Genomic DNA, 19,988 nt, shown 5'->3' with positions numbered 1-19,988 from the left:
CAGCCAGTGCGGGCGCGCGGGCGCCCGGCCCCCCGGCTGGAAAGACCTCGGGACCTGTGCCTCCCAGCCCAGCGGAGGCCCCTCCATCCCCCGGAGCTCGCGTGGGGCGTAAGGCTGCTGGCCGGTGCCCCTGGCAGCGTTTGCCCTTTGGAGATGGTGCGTGTGAAATTTGGCTCCTTGAACGGGTAAGCTGGTCCCTGCAAACTCCAGACCCCGGCGTGCTGAAGGCGCTGGAGCCGAGGGCTGCTGGGGAGGTGAGCTAGAGCGCCGGGACCCTGCCCGGGGCCTGCGTGCTGCGTCGGTGGACCTGGGCTGCTGGTTGCGCGGGAGGACAGCGGGCGCCTCGGTTGGTAGAGAGGTGGTGTCGGAGGCTCGGCCCGCGGTCCCCCCTTGGCCGTGGAGCACAGCTCAGTCCTTTGCTGGGACCAGGCCCTGCCCCCCCGGGGGGGCGTGGGTGCCGCGAGGGACCTGGCCGTTGTCACTGGACAGAACCCAGAGCCTTGCCCTCCACCCTCCTGATTGCTGGCTCCTTCTCTCCCGTAGCCTGAGCTGCACCCTAACTGCCCAGGGCATCTTTGCATAGGAAGCCTTCCGGTGCCCAAGTAGAATCGACTGACTTTCCAGTGGTGGAAAAGCAAGGATAAAACTGGATGTATTTGTTTAGAATTAATGCCAAATATAGACTAAAATACAGCCTTTATCTCAGAGTCCTGCAATGTAGGACACGATATGGGAGATCTGCTCAAACCTCGGACGTGGGTCCGGCCGGCCACCTCGGAACGGCTGCCCTTGGATGTGGGCGGCCGGGGGCCGAGCAGCCAGAGGAGGCGGCGGTCCTTGCTGACCTTCTCCCGGTTCCTGGGGCTGAGGCCGAGCCTGCCCCCCTGCTGAGCGTTTCTTGGCCGGCGGGGCTGCCTTGGTCCCTCAGGTTCAGGGTGGCCCGTGAGCACCGTGGTGACAGAGGCCCCTCGGTTCGTATGAACCTGCAGGGATTTGATTGTGTGTGAGCTGCCCGGGGAACCTGACCGCCCACAAGCCCCTGAGTGGACCTTGCAGGCGGCGCTCAGCCCTTGCCCTTCCCCGAGGCAGGAGCTCTGGCCCGCACTGTGCTCTCGGGAGAGGGACTCAGGAGTTGTCGGTGGTGCCGCGGGCGGGCAGGCGGGCAGTGCTGGGTGGGCCGGGCCCGAGTGCAGCTGCGGACAGTAGCCGCCTCCTCTGGGAATGGGGGCCGTGCCCAGCGTCTTGTTGAACCCTGGGGGCCACTAAGGGTCTAACCCTTTCGGACCAAGGGCACGGTAGCTGGGGCCCCTGTGGCTGCAGGGTGCGGCTCCGAAGCCTGTGCCCTCGAGCTGTCCCCGGTGTGGACCTGCCACTCCCGCGGGTGAGCCAGGGCAGCCCAGGCCCGGCGCCCAGTCAGGACTGCAGGTCGTTCCTCCCCTCCCATCCCTGCTCCTCTCCTGTTAGAGAAACCAGTGGTCCTTGGCACGTTGCTGACGCGGCTGTTTCTGGATGGAAGCGGGGTCACGTCCTGGCTGCTCTTCTGTCCCCAGCTGTGGACTGTGGCTTTCAGTTTGTGCTTTTGCTTTCCGGGACAGTTAGTACTAACACACTTCCCGTCCCTCACTAACTGCGGTTATGCCATTCCTGGTCCAAAGGAAGAAACAAAACAATACCCCAAACCTTTGGCCTCTGGCCATGTGGATGCTGGAACTTGACACCATTCTCTTCACGTAAAGCAAAAAAAGAAGTTACTAGAAAATCATTTAATTTTTTTTATTTGTAATTTTTCTAGGTTGAACACAAATGTGGAATTATATCAAAGTCTGCAAAGATTATTAGCTGATAAAAAACTTGTGGATTCCCTTGATCCAGAAACCAGGTACTGCTTCCTTTGCATTCATCGCGGTTGTGACTGTGGAGCTGAGCTTGAAAGCCGTTCCCTCGGTGTCCCTGCGCTCACGGCCCCTCTGTCCGGACAGTTTCTCCCCACGCGACGAGTCCCGCACCCTCCTTGGACGCCACTCAGACGGTGTCTCCTCCGAGAGCTCTGTGCCTGTCTCACCTCGGCCTCCCGCCCAGCTCCGCTTCTCTCGGTCCTCAGGCTCCCAGCCTTCTCTCCTCTGCCCGTTTGTTGGCTCCGCTTTCCCACCCGCTGGACGGGAAGCTCCTCGAGGGCAGGGCCTGGTCTGATTTGTTCACTGCTGCATCTTAGCGCCCCACAGCCGCGGCCTGCGGCAGGGCCCTCTCCAGGGAATGGATTCCTGTGAGCAGTTGACGGTTCCATTCAGCTGCATTCCTAAAGTTCTGTCATTGCTACGGCGGGAGCTGAAAGCAGAGTGCTTTTGTTTACTGGTGGATGTCAAGATCCTTGAAATGGTTGGCTTTGGTTCATACCGTTTATGATTCTGAATTGAAAAGACCTAATTCTGACTCAGTACACAAATATACTTGATACAGGACTGTGGATGTTATATTTCTTTGCTCAGATTTATTTATTTGTAAGACGTGGTAGAGTTTGTCGTTAACCCACCTATATGTTATTTGTGTCATGGCACAGAGACGAATGTCTTTTCCTGCCTTTTGCACTTGTTTATCTCCTTTTTCTTTATGGGATGCTTACTTGGCCCCGTCTGCTTCCTCCTCTGTTGTCTGTCTCCGTACGTGGCCTGTGACCCCAGGTGACGCCCAGCCCGCAGGGGTCAGTCAGCGGTGGTGTCTCATGTTGATCTGGTGTACGAGTGACCATGCCGTGGGAGAAGCAGGGAGGGGTTGTCCTCACCTGTCTGCCTGTAAGCGGTCACCTGTGGTCCTGTTTCAGTTCATTGATCTGATGCTCAGGATATGGGTAAAGCTGGCTGTACAGTCACAGCAATGGGTCTTTATTATGATTTTAGGTGTGAGCATTATTACCTTCGTTAGCAAAATGAGTAAAAGGTGAATGCCTGCTAATTGTGCTGGATTTATACTGAGCTGCTGCTGACTTTGAGTAACAACAGGTTGTTCATGATCTGACTTTGCTTTCCCATATTTAATGTATAAAAATGGAAGTAGACTGGCAGACCATTGGAGGTACAAAGGAGTTGTGCTAATTGGACATGTACCACATTTCTAGATGTTACTAAGATGCCAATAGGATTTTTATTTTTATAAATATTTATTTTTTATTTATTTCTGGCTGTTGGGTCTTTGTTGCTGGGCGCGGGCTTTCTCTAGTTGCGGCGAGCGGGGGCTACTCTTTGTTGCGGTGCGCGGGCTTCTCATTGCGGTGGCTTCTCTTGTTGCGGAGCACGGGCTCAGTAGTTGTGGTGCGTGGGCTGTAGAGTGCAGCCTCAGTAGTTGTGGCACACGGGCTCAGTAGTTGTGGCTTGCGGGCTCTAGAGCACAGGCTCAGTTGTGGCGCACGGGCTTAGTTGCTCTGCGGCATGTGGGATCTTCCTGGACCAGGGCTCGAACCCGTGTCCCCTGCATTGGCAGGCGGATTCATAACCACTGCGCCACCAGGAAAGCCCACGAGTTCAGTATTTTGATTCCCCTGGTCCCTAATGGGAAAGTAAATCATCTTAAATTAGCTTATAACTAAAAAGGGAAAGATGGGGACTTGACTGGTTGTGCAGTGGTTAAGAATCCACCTGCCAACGCAGGGGACACAAGTTCGATCCCTGGTCCGGGAAGATCCCACATGCAATGGAGCAACCAAGCCCGTGTGCCACAACTACTGAGTCTGCGAGCCACAAGTACTGAGCCCACACACCTAGAGCCTGTGCTCCGCAACAAGAGAAGCCACTGCAATGAGAAGCCCACGCACTTCAACGATGAGTAGCCCCCTGTTCGCCGCAACTAGAGAAAGCCTGCATGCAGCAGCAAAGACCCAATGTGGCCAAAAATAAATTAATTAATTAAAAAAAAATAAAAAGGGAAAGATGAACTTGTAAGTATAAAATATTACAGGAGAAAATTACTGAAAAGTTGCCCCTTGCTTTAGATGTTATCCAGGATACTTTATGTTCTGCTGTTGCTTTTTTATTACTGCTAATACTTGACATTAGGATGAAATTGTTACATTAAGGAAAGGTTAGGAAAATTAGGGCCTACTGTGAAGTTTGCAGATGCACTTTATGATCATTAAAAACTGGATTTCTACAAAGCACACTGGTACTCATTCTTGAAATAGCCATCTTCCGTCCTAAGTCTAAGCAAACTTAGCCCAAGGGGAAGAGGATGGTGGCTTGAAGCTGATGAAGAGTCTGCTTTTTGATAGCAGGAGAAAAAGGTGATGTTTCAGATACTGCTGACCTGTTGAAGGGTATTACTGATGGTCTTTGAACTCCCTGAGCACTTTGTTTGTACCCCTGTTAGGAGACTTATTATTTCTTTTACCTTGTGTTCATTCATTCAGAAAGTACTTATCCCCGTCTGGGCCACGCCTTACGGGTGAGCAGAGTGTCGTTCTGTTCAGCACACATGCTGGGTAGGAGATGCGTTACAGTTACGCATGCACACCTTCATGCAGAGTTCAGGCAGCATGTGTATGTCCCACAAGGACTTAATTTGGTGCGTTGTGTATAGTTTGCAGCAGATATTCTTGAAGGAAAGACAGTTGAAAAGACGTACATTTTTTCCTTTCTAGAAAAAAGCAGAAAATTTGGCCTTGTTGGAGTAATTGTCATTCATTGTCAGTTTAAGACTTGTTGTATAGTTAGCACGGTGTATCTGATACCAAATCATCCATAGGAAGGCTTACAACCCAGTCAGCCAGCCAGCTGTTTTGCCTGACTTCTAAGATGTTAAGCTCCTGGCTTCAAGCACACAAATTGTGTGTGTGTGTGTGTGTGTTGAAACATCCGGCTTTTGGGCAGTAAGGTTGAAAAAGATGGATTTATTTTGCAGAACACTGATTTTTGTTCATAATTATCATTACCTGTTCTAACCTGCCACCTATTTTATTTACAGGCGAGTGGCCGAACTGTTCATGTTTGATTTTGAAATCAGTGGAATCCATCTGGACAGAGAAAAGGTAACCTTGTTTTTTGGCTCCTCTTGTTTTACTGGTATCTAGTTGGTATATTGTTGATGTGGTTCTTGTACGTTGCTTGAATTTCCATATTATAAAGACACCTAGGTCGGTTATGTTATAAAATTCTCCTGTAAGTTGTATTTGAACATAGTGCTCTCTGGAAGTTCGCCTGTCACCCAGGGTAATTCAGAGTTAAGAAATGGCTTGAGGCAGGGCGTTTTAGGTGTCGTGGAAGTGGGATGAGATGGGCTGTATCAGGAAGGCCAGCTAGTGAGTAGGAAAGCTGGCGCTGTTGAAGATTAGGGTCTGGTTGCAGAAGTACAGGAAGTATTGTTGAGACCCAGGGCAGGTGTGTTTGTTGATGTAATACCTGTCTTGGACAGACCCCCCCATAGTTTCATTCTGAAAGCAGTAAGCATGGGTTATACCGTGTTGAAACTGGGATGGGAGGGGCCTTCTTTGTCCAGACCCCTCATTTTACATGTGTGGGAACAAGGCAAAGCGATCTGTTCAAGTTCCCATCCTTTGTCCTCAGGATCTCTCACCCTGGCTGCTGCTCTTCTAGAACATGACATCCCAATGAGTGCTTATTCACTTCAGTATTAAGCTCGGGGCTGGGAGAATGGGATGGTCCAGCCAGCACCCAAAGAGCTGCCTGCTGCAGTGTCTCCCCCTGCCTGCCTGCAGCCTAGACTGTTACGGTGCCTCTTTCTTTTTTAGATAAATATGTTTCTCCTGGTAAATATACGATAAAGCCACTTACCTATTAACAGAGATTGGTTTATCAAAGTGTCTTGGGAAGTAGAGGGCAGGATATTGAGAATACGTGTCACGTGCATAGATGCTGTCATTTTGGTTGGTGCTGAGTGTGAGTAATTGTGAGGCCGCTCACATGTCTGTGTACTTGTGTGGCCTTAAGGGCTCCACATGTGACTCCTGGCCTAACCCAGCAGTCCCCAAGGCTGATAGGCTCTACTGCAAACTCAGATTGCCTGAAATGGACACATTTGCCCCTTTCCAGACCAGTTTGTTATTAACACTTCTCTGTACCAATAATGGCACCATTCTCTGAGTCACCCAAATCCAGTTTTGGAGTCAGTTTGCATTTTTTTCCATTCTCAGTGCTTTCATATCTCAGTGACCAAGTCCTTGGATTGTTTCTGTAGGGCTTCACTTGCCTCTGTCTGCATCCCCAAAACACCTCACCTTGATCCTTATTGCCAAATACCTGGGCCATCCTAAAAGCCATTGTCTTCCTACACCCATTATAAGTAACAGTGATTAAGCATTTGCTCTTTAAATCGCATATTTCTCATCAGATCTTCATAACAGCTTTGAGGTTGGTACTATTACTATTCCTGTTTCATGGGTGAAGACGCTGAGGCACCTAGAGGTCATGTGATTTCCCCAAGGTCACAGAGCTTGTAGGTGGAGGAGGCTATTACATAAGCCAGGCCTACTCCAGGGCCTGCCCAGCTGCCCTGCCTGCAGGCCTTCTGGCGGTCAGTCTAAACTGTCTCTGACCATTGGAGTACTTTCCTTAAAGCGCTGATTCAGTTGTTACTCTCCCACCCAGAACCTTCCAGTGCCTTCCCATTGCCTATTGAAGGAGTATAAATGGTGATTAATACGTAGACTCCCCAGCTCTCCCTGCCCCTACCCCCGTGTTACTCATGGCACTGCCCTCCCTGCTCTGGTCCTCTGTCCCCTCTGGGTTTGCCTGTCTGAAATCCCCATTAAGCTTCATCTTCAGGCCATGGTGTCTGCAAAGCTGTTCTCAACCCCCCAGGTGGAATTTTGTATTCATCCGAACCCACATTTTACTTACTCCGCGCACATGGCATTTACCTTTAGGTTGTTACTACTGCGTTGCTTATCTGAATCACAGGCATCTCAAGGACAGGGAGTGTGGGTTCTCTTTTTTCACGCACAGGAGTTTTAGGCTCAATAAAATAATGTGTGAGAATCATAATGATGCTCACCAACACTAATCAGATTCGATACTTTCAGGAGGAAGTTTGCTATTAGAGAATCTGGGAGAATAGTTTTATTATTTTGTAGAATCTTCATGAAAGATGTTTTTGAAACTTTATTAAAAAGTAGCATGTCAGGTCAAGGTCAGCTTCACCAGCACTGACTTTGCTGCTTTTATCTAACGTGTGTTCTTAATAGGACAGCTGCCCCTCCTAGCAGGTAACTCCCTGCAAGCCCACCCACATTGAAGACGCAGTAACGTAAACCTGCTGAACTCCGTGTTGTCACTTCAGTGTCTGTTGTCAGAGGTGCTCCACTAGGACAGGGGGCAAGGGAGACAGCACACTTTAAGAGAGCTTGAAGTGAAGCCACTAACAACCTACAAACCGTAAAGGCCTACGTTCTTCCTGTATTCTTTCCAGGTCATTCCTTACTTACATTTTAGGGTCTCATGAATACAATTAGAAATTAAAGGAAGTGTGTTCTTCAGCAGTCATTTAATAAATGCAACAATTTCATAGCATTCTTAGAGCTCCGAGTACCGCATGTTTAATTATGTCCAAATGATGAAATGATATACTTAGCAGACTGTTGGTGAAGTTGGGAAATAAACCGTTTTTATTTTTCCAGGGATTGTAACAGGTGATGAACTCCTTGGAATAACTAATTTTATCACTTTTTTTTTAAATAGTAAAAGCTTTGAGGAAAGTTTTTGGAACTATAGTATGATTTCCAGATGTCTTTCCTTTTTGTTATTCCACTGGTCACCACTAGGGGGTGACAGATGGCCATATCAGAAAGAAAACGGGCAAAGAGAAGAGTCTGGATGATAAAGATGCAGGAGTAGCTGAAAACTTATGTTTCCTATGAAGTTTGAATTGTCTGTATTGAAATTTTTTGTTATTAAAATACACTAAGTTTTTTCCGGCAGCTTAGCAAGGGTACATCTGCGTCATACATAGTTATCTTTTAAAACTACTAGTGCTGCCTAATCATTTGTTAGGGTCCTAGCGTAGATTAGAACCTGTTAATAGCTATCGACCCCCTTGCCGGGAAGCTTGCCTGTGATTTCACCTGAAGCCCGTCCTGAGCCCAGGTCTGGATGCCTGTCTAGTTTTCCTGTAACAAGTGCCTGAAAATTCACCCCGTGTCCCCAGGAGGGCCTGGCCCGTGGTGTGGGCCTCAGTTCTGAGGGCCTCGTCCCGAGCATTTGTGGCAGCCCTTTGATGGTACAGGCTTTCTCAGGAGCTGGTGTCCTAGGGGTGTGACCGACGAGAAAACCCACCCCATTCTGTCACTGTCACTGACGGCCTGAGGCCTGACGGTGCCAGCCGTGGGGCTGCGGGACGTGGTCCTGCCCCAGCAGCCCCGACTCCAGCCCTCCTCACCTCTCTGCTGCTGTCCTGCTGTAGCCCCGCAAGTGGCTGCCCAGCAGAGCTTCGGAAGTGCCCCTTCGCTGCACTTCAGCGCAGAGCCGCGTTGATTATACCTTCCTTCCCCTGCCCTTGTATCTGATCTTTTAAGACTGAGAATATTTTCTAATCTGCCCTTCAAATACTTCATGTGTTTAGTCTCAAAATACTTTTAAGTATCATATCAAACAGATTCACCTACTCCCTGGCTCACTTAACTAAGAGGTTTTCAGGGCCAGGGGAGGACCTGGACTTCCCAATGTTGTTAATTTCACAGATGCGTTGTGTAACCCAGACTTTGAATAGAACTCTAGAAGTTACATACGTCTTAAAGCCTAGAAGCACTAAAAATCCGTAAGATAACTTTTTGGTCAGGATATTAAATATCTATCGAAAGTAGAGTTAACATTTGTAGTACATTACTGTGTACTAAACATTTATGGGGCTCCCCTGGTGGCGCAGTGGTTGAGAGTCTGCCTGCCGATGCAGGGGACACGGGTTCGTGCCCCGGCCCGGGAAGATCCCACATGCCGCGGAGCAGCTGGGCCCGTGAGCCACAGTTGCTGAGCCTGCGCTCTGCAACAAGAGAGGCCGCGATAGTGAGAGGCCCGCGCCCTGCAATGAGGAGTGGCCCCCACTTGCTGCAACTGGAGAAAGCCCTCGCGCAGAAACGAAGACCCAGCACAGCCATAAATAAATAAAATTAAACATTTATGATACAAATTATATTCAGTATTCATTTTATCACTTAATATATTTAGTATCTTATTAAATTATAATTCAGCTATATATGTTGATTTGCTGATAGATCACCTATTAAGTTGTGAAATATTACTTAAATAACTTTTATTACTGCCCCTACGTACAGCGTAAAAGAGCGGTGGACCTGAACGTTAAAATCTTGGATCTGAGCAGCGCGTTTCTCATGGGAACCCACTTTCCCAGCAAGATTGAGAAGCATCTCCTGCCGGAACACATTCGGCAACACTTCGAGCTGGCCGGGGACCATGTGCTGGTGGATGGTCTGCGTACAGACGTGCCGGATGACTTGGTACGTGTGCTCCGTCCTTCATGCAGTTTGGTCCCCGTACCGGGGCCACGTCTGTTGTGACCCCCAAATTCAGTGATAAGATAGTCATACCTTTAAAAACACGTTAGTGTCACTAAGCATAAAAATTGAACTGGGGGTTATTAATTCTGTGAATGCTTTTGAATGATGAAAATGGTTTGATTATTCCTGTTTCATAAAGGACTCCTCATTTTCAAAGTATGATGAACAGCAGCAGTGATGGCCATTCTAGGGACTCAGACTTTAATTGCAGGAGTTTTCACGTCACCTGGTTAAAGGTGCTTCACGGCATGTGTGTTGGCTAAAATTTGTGCCACCCTGCCCCGTAGCAGAGAACCCAGTCGAGTATGATTTGTCTCCCATACCAGTGATGAAGTCAGAAGCTTTATTCCCTTTGTGGAGACCATTATTCTAAAGCGTTGCTCGCCTGCAGAACAAAGTGGGGGAGGTACCCTGTATTATTATGGTGTAGGACTTTGTACTGTGTATGGATGTCTTTTACCTTTCACTTTCTAAACATAGGTGCGAGAAGCCGCTTATAAAATTTTTCTTTATCCCAATGCTGGTCAATTGAAATGTTTAGAAGAATTGCTCAGCAACAGAGATCTTCTGGCAAAGTTAGTGGGGTATTCTACATATTCCCACAGAGCTCTCCAAGGAACGATGGCTAAAAATCCAGGTAAGCCTGTTTCTCCAGCTTTAAGGACAAAGTAGGGTTTTTATGAGGCTGAACTTACGATTTTAAATAGCTATAAATTGCTCTTCTATTTTTCATAGAGTCAGAGACCAGTTACTGAGATTTCTGCTTCTTTATTAGGAAGAATTTTTAAATAGAGCTAATAGTTTGGAATGTATTCTGCCCAACCTATGTATTTTTATGTACACGTTTAGAGCAAATCATACTTAAAATTTCACTGATGATGATTTGAATTGTTTTCATTTTAACTCAGCTGGTTTCTTTGCTGAGCCTAACCGGATTGGTTAGAATTAGTGTCAGAGAGAATATTTCTGCAAAAGTCAAGGTTCATTGTAGGCTGGGTCATGTAAAAACCTGTCCTTTCAGAGAGAAGAGGGCTGCTTCGCAAAGTTGGTGCTGGGGCGGGCGTGGGGGGGCATCTCCTGGGTTTGCTCCGTTCAGTTCTCTATGATTTATGATCTCTAAGGGAGAATGGTTTGCAATGAAAACGATACAAATGTATACAGCACATCTTTCAAAGGTGTGGAGTAAATTACAGTTACATTTTAGACACTGAGTCCAGGGTAGGGTGGCCTCGATGGTGGGGCTGTTCAGACCCAGGTGTGTTGTAGGGGTTGGGTTTGCATGACTCGGTGACGGGCTGAGTGGGGGGAGCAGATGGCCGTGGACACCCGGGGTCTCTGGCCGTGCGTCGGAACAGACATGCCGATCGCGGGGTCGGGGGACGCTGGGAGGTGCTCTGTGCTGTCTCTGTCCCTCCCGTGTTCCCTGCGGTGTCCGTAGCTCCTCGGAGGTTTTCTTGAACCCAGCCTGCCTTGTTTCTTTCTCGTGCACGCCGTCCCCTCGGCCTGGCCTCACTCCCGCCAGTCAGCTGTGGGCACGTCTCCCGCACTCGAGGCCTGCTTGCTGCCTGCGTGTCTGTCCGTCAAAATCCTATCCAGGGTGTCAGTGCTGGGCTCCCACCGCCCTCTCCATGAAACCTGTTAAAACGTTTCCACGTCCCTTGGACTCCTTCGTCCCTGAACTCATAGAACACTTAAATCTGTGTTATATACTTCAGCTCCCAAACAGGTATTCTGTCCCCTCGGGTGCTTTTCCGTAGTCACTGTTGTCACCACGTTGTTATAATGACGTCTTACTATTTTATACTATATGTAGTTATATAATGCCTACTCTGGGCCATTGTTTCCTTTCATTCCTCTGTAGCCGTGTGAGATAGACGGTTGTATCCACTTCACGGATGAGGAACTGCAGGTCGGGTCGATTGCTAAGAAGCGGCAGGCTCTCGATTCATGCTCCTCCGTAGGCCGCCTGAGACCACCTGCCCCTTTTTCTGTGTCACCTGCATCGGCTCTTTCAGTTCATTGGTTCGACAGATACGCACTGAGTGCCTGCTGTGTGCCAGATGTTACTCTAGGCGCTGGAGATAAATCCGAGTAGAACAGATGGGAATCCCTGCTTGTGTGCAGGTGACAGAGGAAAACAGAAAAGCAAGGGAAGAGTCCGGTCTGTTCCTGGCGCCTGCAGGTTGTGGAGAAAGTGGTACAGGGAAGGGAGGACTGCGCGTGTCAGGAGGTGTGCGGCCTCGCACAGTCCTCGAGGGCTGGTGAACGAGGCTGTGAGCGGAGGGTCCGGATGGGGGCGCAGGTGTGAGGCCGGGAGGAGGAACAGGGGGAGCCTGCGGGGCGGGGCGGGGTGGGGGTAGGTCACAGCTGAACGAGGCTCGTCGTCGGGGGAGGTGGGTTTGAGCCAGGACTTCAGTGGTCATGGCCCCGCCGAGGGGGCTGAGAACCGCCACAGGGAGGGGCACCCGGAGGTGCTTTGCAGTAGCCACAGTGAGGGACGCGGCTGCTCCAGGCCGACGGCGGCTGTGCAGGTGGTGAGATGTCACGTTTGGGGCGTGTGGCACCCGAAGGGAGAGCCAGGCCTTGGACATGAGCCACCGGGAAGACAGTTCCTGCTGACGGGGTCGGGGCAGGAGCGCAGTGGGTCTGAGTTAGGTGTGAGGTGCCAGTTGGTCAGTGCAGGTGGAAACACTGATGGACGGCGGGGCACACACACGCCGGGACGAGACTGGTCGGCTTGCCTGGACGCTGGGGGCAGCCGGGGCCCGGGGAAGGGGGGGACTGAGCCCCAGCTCGAGTGACTGGAGGTCACTGGAGGTCACCGGCCCCGCAGTAGCGAGCACCCAGGGTGATGGCCAGCAGATCCACGGCTCCCAAGGTGGTTAGCACAGGAATGTCTTGGAGCTGGACTCTGTGCACACAGTTGTGTCGCGTGTGACCTGTCATTTGGTTGGGGAGCTTGGACGTATACATAGAAAGATAAACCTTAATACAGGTCAGTGTCTTTTTAGTTCCAAATGCACAGAATATGGAACAATGCCCTGGGATTTTAGGAGCGCAGGAAGTTTGCAGGTGCTTGGATGGTTGTTGAAAGTTTCATGAGGGAAGTGAAGCTGGAGGTGGACAGTGCGGAACAGTGAGCTGTCGACAGCGGGGGCAGGAGGTGGGAGGGGTACAGGTTAGGGTGGACCCCACGTGACAGGTGTGCCGGGTCACCTTCCAGCGAGGCGTGCGCTTGCCCGAGGCCGGCAAACTCATTCCTTTTTATTGAATACTATGACGGTATCCAGGTAGAGTAATTGAGGTAGATATTTCATGTGTAAGAGAGCTAGGAAAGCAAAATAGGTGAAAGTTAGTAAACAATGGTTATTTTGAAATAAAAAACACACACAGAGATATATTTGAAAACAGTTCTCTATGCTAGCTGGTTTGATATCCGGAAATAAAGACTTTAGTTTAAACTAAATAACAGTTGTTTTTCTTAACACCGTCTAAAACGAGGCAGCGTTTTTCAGGTTACGAGATATGGGCTGGTTCAGCACTGATGGTGGGGAGACCCCTGGGTTCCTGGTTTAGGTCCGTCCTTTCCCCAGCCTCTTATTTTACTCAGAAAAGAGATAAACTGAACAAGAAACTGAAACATATAAAAGACCATCTGGAAAATAGAAAAACAGAGTGTGCAGCCCACTCTCAAATACATGTGAAAGCTCTGTACATGTTAAACAGTGGCAAAAAGTGCTAAATTCAAAAAGTCACATGAAAAATTTCCTATCATGGGAAACAACAGTAACTCCACTACATTGCCTTTGTGGGTTTGTACAAAATAGTGACTTACGGCTGAAGTATTTTAAATAGTAAAAAAAAAAAAAAAAATTCCAATAGAGCCTAAATTTTTAATGTTCTAATTTTGCAATATTTTCTTTGGATACTGATCCTAAATAGATTATTCTGCTGTGTATATAAAAATAAAAATATTGGGCTTCCCTGGTGGCGCAGTGGTTGAGAGTCCGCCTGCTGGTGCAGGGGACACGGGTTCGTGCCCCAGTCCAGGAAGATCCCACGTGCTGCAGAGCGGCTGGGCCCGTGAGCCATGGCCGCTGAGCCTGCGCATCTGGAGCCTGTGCTCCGTGGTGGGAGAGGCCACAACAGTGAGAGGCCCGCCTACCGCAAAAAATAAATAAAAAAAATTTACCCAGAAAAGCACTGATTTTTAAATCTGATGTTTCTAAGTTGTAGTGATTTTTATGAACAAATCAGAGGCTATCTCTTGAAAACTCAGAAAAAAATTAGACATGTCTGACAGACATTTTTTTCCCTTAAACATATGAATAGATAGAAATAGATTGAACCTTTGGATTCTTTTCTTTCGTTTCCCCTTAGCTTTTTATTTTGGGGTATCATTTAAGGCTTTGATTATTACTATGTCAGTTTAAGTCGTTTATTTAATAAAGATTATCATCATTCAGAAATGCCTAGCATATGTTAGCAACCCAGCTTTCCTTCGAGGAGCCTCACTTTAAAGGCGTCGTAGTGTATGGACTTACGATCACCGCATTATAATTTTAACAGGCATGTACATTTTATTTTATGTAGTTAAAGATATTTTCTTTTGGATTTTCATTTTAGAGACTGTCATGCAGTTCCTTGAGAAGCTATCTGACAAACTCTCTGAAAGGTTCGTTTTTGTATTCTCTTTAGAGTACATGTTATTTATTTAGGTTTTTTTTTTTAAGACTTGATTTATAAAAAAACAATTAGTAAGTGAGCTGTTAAGAATATAAGTGTTGGAATATTGCGTCAGATCTGTGGACTATTCAAGAGATTAGATGAACAGTGAGCCCTGCTTTGAAAGTGCAGTCGTCCCCCGAAGGTGACAGTCTCGGAAACTTGGGCCGTCCCCTCTGATGAACCAGTCAGCCGACTTGCGGAACTCATCATTGATAGGGACTTCTTAAAATTTCCCAGACCTTTTGAAACTATATATTTTAGCTCGTACTATCAGTTTTATCATCAGCTGGAAATGTAGTATTTCTCTTCTTTCGGCCTCAGTGTGGGTGGCTGGTGGGGATGGTAGACGGATCTGTTTGCCCTGCTGTGTGCTTTAAGAGCGCTCTCAGTGGTCCCTCTGTCACAACTGCCTGCCTTCTCCCTGCCCAGCACCCTGGGCTGGCCCTCGTCCTCAGGGCCACTCTGGTAGTGCTCTTTCTGGGGGCCAGCCCCCCAGGAGCCTTCAGACATCCTGGCTCTAGGACGAGGCATGGCACGTTTGTGAGAGACCGTGATCTCTCCTGTGGCACTGCCTAAAACCTCGTTTGCTGCCTGACTGCACCAGCGTGTTAATTTTAGCTCCAATTTCCATTTTCTGTTATAAACTCATGCCTTAGAACACAGTCCTCTCCAATTTGGATTATATTTGTAAATTCTAAAATTATCTTTCAATGCAGTGAGCTATTGTGGCTTTGATATAATGAAGTAGTGTTGATTGTGCAGTTATTTGAGACTTGATTCTACTTTGCCTTGCTGGTTAAACATTCTTCTTTTTCACTTGTACGTAGCTATAGATTATATTTTGAGCAGACGTACCTTCAGACTTTTATAGTGGCATGTAGGAGTTCATTCTAACAGAAGTTTTACATTCTGCAAATACAAAGTACGTATTTGATCATTGCCCAGCTGGAGGTTTTCGGTAGGGGAAAAATGACGACTAGCAATCTTAAATATAATCTATGTTAATATTCTTTTATAGGAAGTAATTTGTTAGCCTCTTTTCTAAGGTGTAGCAAAAAGCAGTGGTTTAGGGCTTCCCTGGTGGCGCAGTGGTTGAGAGTCCGCCTGCCGATGCAGGGGACACGGGTTCATGCCCTGGTCCGGGAAAATCCCACATGCCGCGGAGCGGCTGGACCCGTGGGCCATGGCCGCTGAGCCTACGCGTCCGGAGCCTGTGCTCCGCAATAGGAGAGGCCATAGCAGTGAGAGGCCCGCGTACCGCAAAAAAAAAAAAAACACACAAAAAAGCAGTGGTTTAAAGTTTACTGATTAACACCTTGCACTTCGCATGTTTCTGTCAACACTGCTAGTTTTTCCAGGCTTTTCGTACTTTCAAGACATACCTCTGCCAAGGCGCTTTTTAAGGTAGAAATTGTAGCAATTTACTGATGTCAGTATTATTGTTTCTTCTAGCACATGTAGAATTTGGTTAATAGTGGTTGCATTTGCACTACACATTACTTCTAATTTTATCATGAATATTGGAAAGTAACATAAGCAGACTAGTTCTTTTATAACGTAATTATGAAAATTTTGTCCTAACAATTAATGATAAACCTCTTTTACAGAACTATGAAAGATTTTGAGATGATACGAGGGATGAAAATGAAACTAAATGCTCAAAATTCTGTAAGTGACCATCTTGGGATATTTTTATTATAATATAAACAGTCTGTCAGCTGAGGTCTTTATCTTTTGACTCTAGAACTTTCTTGTGATTTGCTGAAGGTGTATATAGTCTTGTTTCTGATCCTTGGATTTGGGGAATAAAGTATTGAAATATTTGATCCAAATGTCCGAGTCTGGCATTCCAGGAAATCCAGTGTTTTTGTGGGTTGGTTGCTCCCTCCCTCCCTCTCTCTCTCTCTCTCTCTCTCTCTCTCTCTCTCTCTCTCTCTCTCTCTCTCTCTCTCTCTGTGTCTCTCTCTGTCTCTCTGTCTCTCTCTCTCACGCACACACACGCACTGTCTGTCAGCACGCCCTGTGCTGATACCTGCTCGCACAGACGTTGCTTCTGTTCTGTGGAGAGTCGGCGTCTCTGTGCGAAGCACCTTTGGGGCCTCGGGGGGGGATGACCTGGCCGGCGGCAGCTTCAGCATCAGTGCTCACCTTGCAGTTGACACGTTTGTTTGCTAACCTGTGGAGCTCAGTTAAGTAGATCAGTGTTGACTGACAAAGTGTAACCCGTCTTGAAAACACTGAATCTTAAGATCAAATGATTACATGATTCTTCCAGTCAGACTAAGTGTCCTTAGGGCCAGAGGGCGCCCTGAAGAGGGATGAGATCCCAGGTGTTAGGGCTCGGGGTGCCGCGGGATTGCTGGGCTGTCTGGACCCCTGTCCTGTAGCTGCTGGTGGTGGTCATTCTTGGTTGCTGGTGGCTGCTGAGCAGGGTCTTCACCAGCTTCCCAGATCCAACCATGAAATGGAGTAATTCTGTCGTAGTCACTGATTTCTGGAGCAGCATGTGAGATTGTTAAGTGGTAGTCAGAGCTGTATCTAGCAGAGTAACTAGGATTAGCCATCCACCCACTTTGGCTTCGTAGGTAGGTCCACTTAGGAAACTAGATCATGGGTCAGAATTTAGCTTGGTGAGCACAGGAACAGAAAAGGTGAAGTGTGTTGCCAAAAGCTAATTCATTAATATGACTCGAAGTTGTTCTCCCTGGACGTGTTTTTGTTCGTTTGTTTGTTTTTGGCTGCATTGGGTCTTCGTTGCTGCATACGGGTTTTCTCCAGTTGCGGCAAGTGGGGCTACTCTTCGTCGCAGTGTGTGGGCTTCTGATTGCGGTGGCTTCTGTTGTTGCGGAGCACGGGCTCTAGGCGCGTGAGCTTCAGTAGTTGTGGCTCGGGGGCTCAGTCGTTGTGGCTTGCGGGCTCTAGAGCACAGGCTCAGCTGTGGCGCACGGGCTTAGTTGCTCCGCGGCATGTGGGACCTTCCCGGACCAGGGCTCGAACCCATGTTCCCTGCATTGGCAGGCGGATTCCTAACCACTGTACCACCAGGGAAGCCCCGGACATGTTATGTAGCTACTGATGCTGGCTGTTCTGAGGATGTTTGGGAAATGCCCTTTCTTCTCTCCTGAAGCCCCCGTTTTGGTGAAGGTGCCACCGTTCACCCTGCTCCCCTAGCCAGACCCTGGACTAAGTCTAGACCAGGGGTTCTCAGACTGCTCCCTGGAAGGCAGCACCTGGGCGCTTGGTAGAAAGGCAGGCTCTCGAGCGCCACGAGCTGTGTGTCAGTGATCCCTGCGGGTGTTGACACCCGCCCCCGCCCGTAGTGTCAGGTCCCGAGGCCTGCAGCTTCTGCCTTCCTGGGAACTCTGTCCCCTGTCTGTGCCCATTGCCACAGCCCTGGCTGAGGTCATTATTCCTTCTCCCCAAGACGACAGTGACTGGTTTTCTAGCCTTTTGTTTTGCTCCCCTCGAGGTTGTCCTGCATTCCAACTGCTTTGCTGGGTGCCTGGCCCACGTTGGATATGGAGAAGGTCCTGTGCACTTACTGGGAATGGGAATGAATGAATGCAGGGCTGCCAGAGGGATTTTTCTAAAACACTGATTGGGCCTTGCACTCTTTTGTTCAACATTTTCAGGTAATTATTAGATTTACCTTCCCATTTCTTGGCTTTCCCACCCAGCCCTTCGTCATCTTTCCTGGACGTCCTCCTCTTCTGCCTGGGAGCCCGGTCGGTGTTCTCCGCTCACTACTGACAGCCGCGTGATGCTCGTGTGCTCTTTTCACGTACTTTTTGCTTTGCTTTCCCTTCTTTTACTTTATTTATTTTTTATTGAAGTATAGTTGATTTGCCATGCTGTGCTTTCTTTTATTCTTACGTCGTAACTGACGCTTATGTGCCAGCGAATGCCGTACCCCTGGATTACGTGCTCCCGTTCTTCACAGCCCAGCTCAGGCTCTGTCTCCTGCAGATGTCTCCTGCCCTCCCCTGTGATTTAACACCCTTCGTGTGGTACAGCGTCACACACGTGACACACTGTTCTCTGATTGGCGGGCTGCTTGTCTTCCTGCTGCCTGGACTGTTGTCAGCTCTTGGTACAGGGATGGTGGGCTGTTTGGCGTGGTACAGCGTCACACACGTGACACACTGTTCTCTGATTGGCGGGCTGCTTGTCTTCCTGCTGCCTGGACTGTTGTCAGCTCTTGGTACAGGGATGGTGGGCTGTTTGGCGTGGTACAGCGTCACACACGTGACACACTGTTCTCTGACTGGCGGGCTGCTTGTCTTCCTGCTGCCTGGACTGTTGTCAGCTCTTGGTACAGGGATGGTGGGCTGTTTGGCGTGGTACAGCGTCACACACGTGACACACTGTTCTCTGATTGGCGGGCTGCTTGTCTTCCTGCTGCCTGGACTGTTGTCAGCTCTTGGTACAGGGATGGTGTCTTGTCTCCGTTGCATTAGAGCCTGCGCTCTGTCTGGCACGTAGCAGTTAGTAAACAGTCATCTGTTGGAGGCCATGAGTGCCAGGAACTGGTCACTCGGGCCAGAGTCCCAGGGATGCGGTCCCTGCCCTTCAGGAGCTCATGGGCAGCAAGAAAGGAAACCTCCATGTCTTACCTTGGTTCCCTTCCCTGATAAAAGTATGAGCATGGCGCATGAGAAAGAATACCTTGTCCGCAGAGGAGATAATGTCTAAACTGAACCTTTAAAGGACCTTGGTAATAAGGATGGAAGCCTCGTTCACGGAGCTCTTCTCAGTGCCAGGTATTTTGTTTTGCAGTTGAAGTGCATTTAGCAATACTGTCTGGGAGATGCTGTTGATTCATTCAACAGATAACTCTTGAGGGACTACTGTGTACCAAGCAGAATTCAGGGGCCAAGATACAACGGGAAAATTGCAAACAAAATCCCTGCCCTCATGAAGCTTACGTCATAGGGGAAGAAAAGAGATAGTAAACACATGAAAAAAATCAGCATCGTGCTAGTCCTGTGGTGATAGGGACTGTGGGGGAAACAGTGCAGAAAAAGTGGGTGGAGGCTGTTGTCTTACAGGGGCTGGGCAGTGAAGACCCTCCCCCCCAGGAAGATGACACTGGAGCAGCCCTGAAGAAGTGAGGGGCTGGCGACAGCCAAGGAAGAGCCCTCTGGGCAGAGGCCGGAGGGAGGGGTCTGCCTTGCGGTGGAGGAGCAGCAGGAGGCCGGCGGGGGTGGGGGGGCAGGGAAGCCCTGCGAGTCCCCGTGCTGTGGACTGTGTACCAGGGGTCAAAAATGGTTGTTCTAGTGTTACTTTATGACATATTTTCTTTGCCAAGATTAGAGTTAATTTTGCCTTAGTTATGTTTTAAATTGTTGCTTTCATTTCTGGGATCCACCCTAAGCTTCTTGCTTAGATTTAGAAAGAACTCTAGTCTCACCTTTAGTTCCCTAATCTTACCTGCAGTGTGTTTTATGGATTAATCCACGGGTTACATTTTGGGGAAAATTTCAGCGTGGCTCATTTAGTCTATCAACTTTGACTTCCCATTAGTTTACATTTTAGAATGACATTTGTGCAGCTTTTCCCCAAATTCTGCAATTATGCTTTCTTTATACCTCTCAACTCACTGATTGCAGGGAAGTCAAAATAAAAAGGCACGTATTTCCTGCCAAGTCATGAATTTTTAGGCTTTTTATAAACCTTTTTCTGGCATCATAACAGGTATACATTTTGTAAGTTGGCTAAATTATTGATTAAAGTTGTGAAATAGTCAACA

General features: G+C 48.5%; 1 protein-coding gene across 1 annotated transcript in view; it reads left to right on the top strand.

Annotated features, from left to right (window-relative positions):
* MIPEP (mitochondrial intermediate peptidase) overlaps positions 1 to 19,988 on the top strand; it is a 133,316-nt gene that overhangs the window by 6,996 nt on the left and 106,332 nt on the right. Inside the window, exons 4-9 of the mRNA XM_019936885.3 lie at positions 1,793 to 1,879; positions 4,951 to 5,014; positions 9,269 to 9,451; positions 9,992 to 10,148; positions 14,138 to 14,186; positions 15,847 to 15,907. Coding sequence (XP_019792444.2) covers positions 1,793 to 1,879; positions 4,951 to 5,014; positions 9,269 to 9,451; positions 9,992 to 10,148; positions 14,138 to 14,186; positions 15,847 to 15,907 — 601 coding nt within the window. The remainder of the gene's footprint in view (positions 1 to 1,792; positions 1,880 to 4,950; positions 5,015 to 9,268; positions 9,452 to 9,991; positions 10,149 to 14,137; positions 14,187 to 15,846; positions 15,908 to 19,988) is intronic.

The sequence above is a fragment of the Tursiops truncatus genome, chromosome 18, assembly GCF_011762595.2.
Source record: "Tursiops truncatus isolate mTurTru1 chromosome 18, mTurTru1.mat.Y, whole genome shotgun sequence".
NCBI classification, from domain to species: domain Eukaryota; kingdom Metazoa; phylum Chordata; class Mammalia; order Artiodactyla; family Delphinidae; genus Tursiops; species Tursiops truncatus.
Note: the sequence above shows the minus strand (reverse complement) of the source record. Positions and strands in the feature narration are given on the sequence as shown.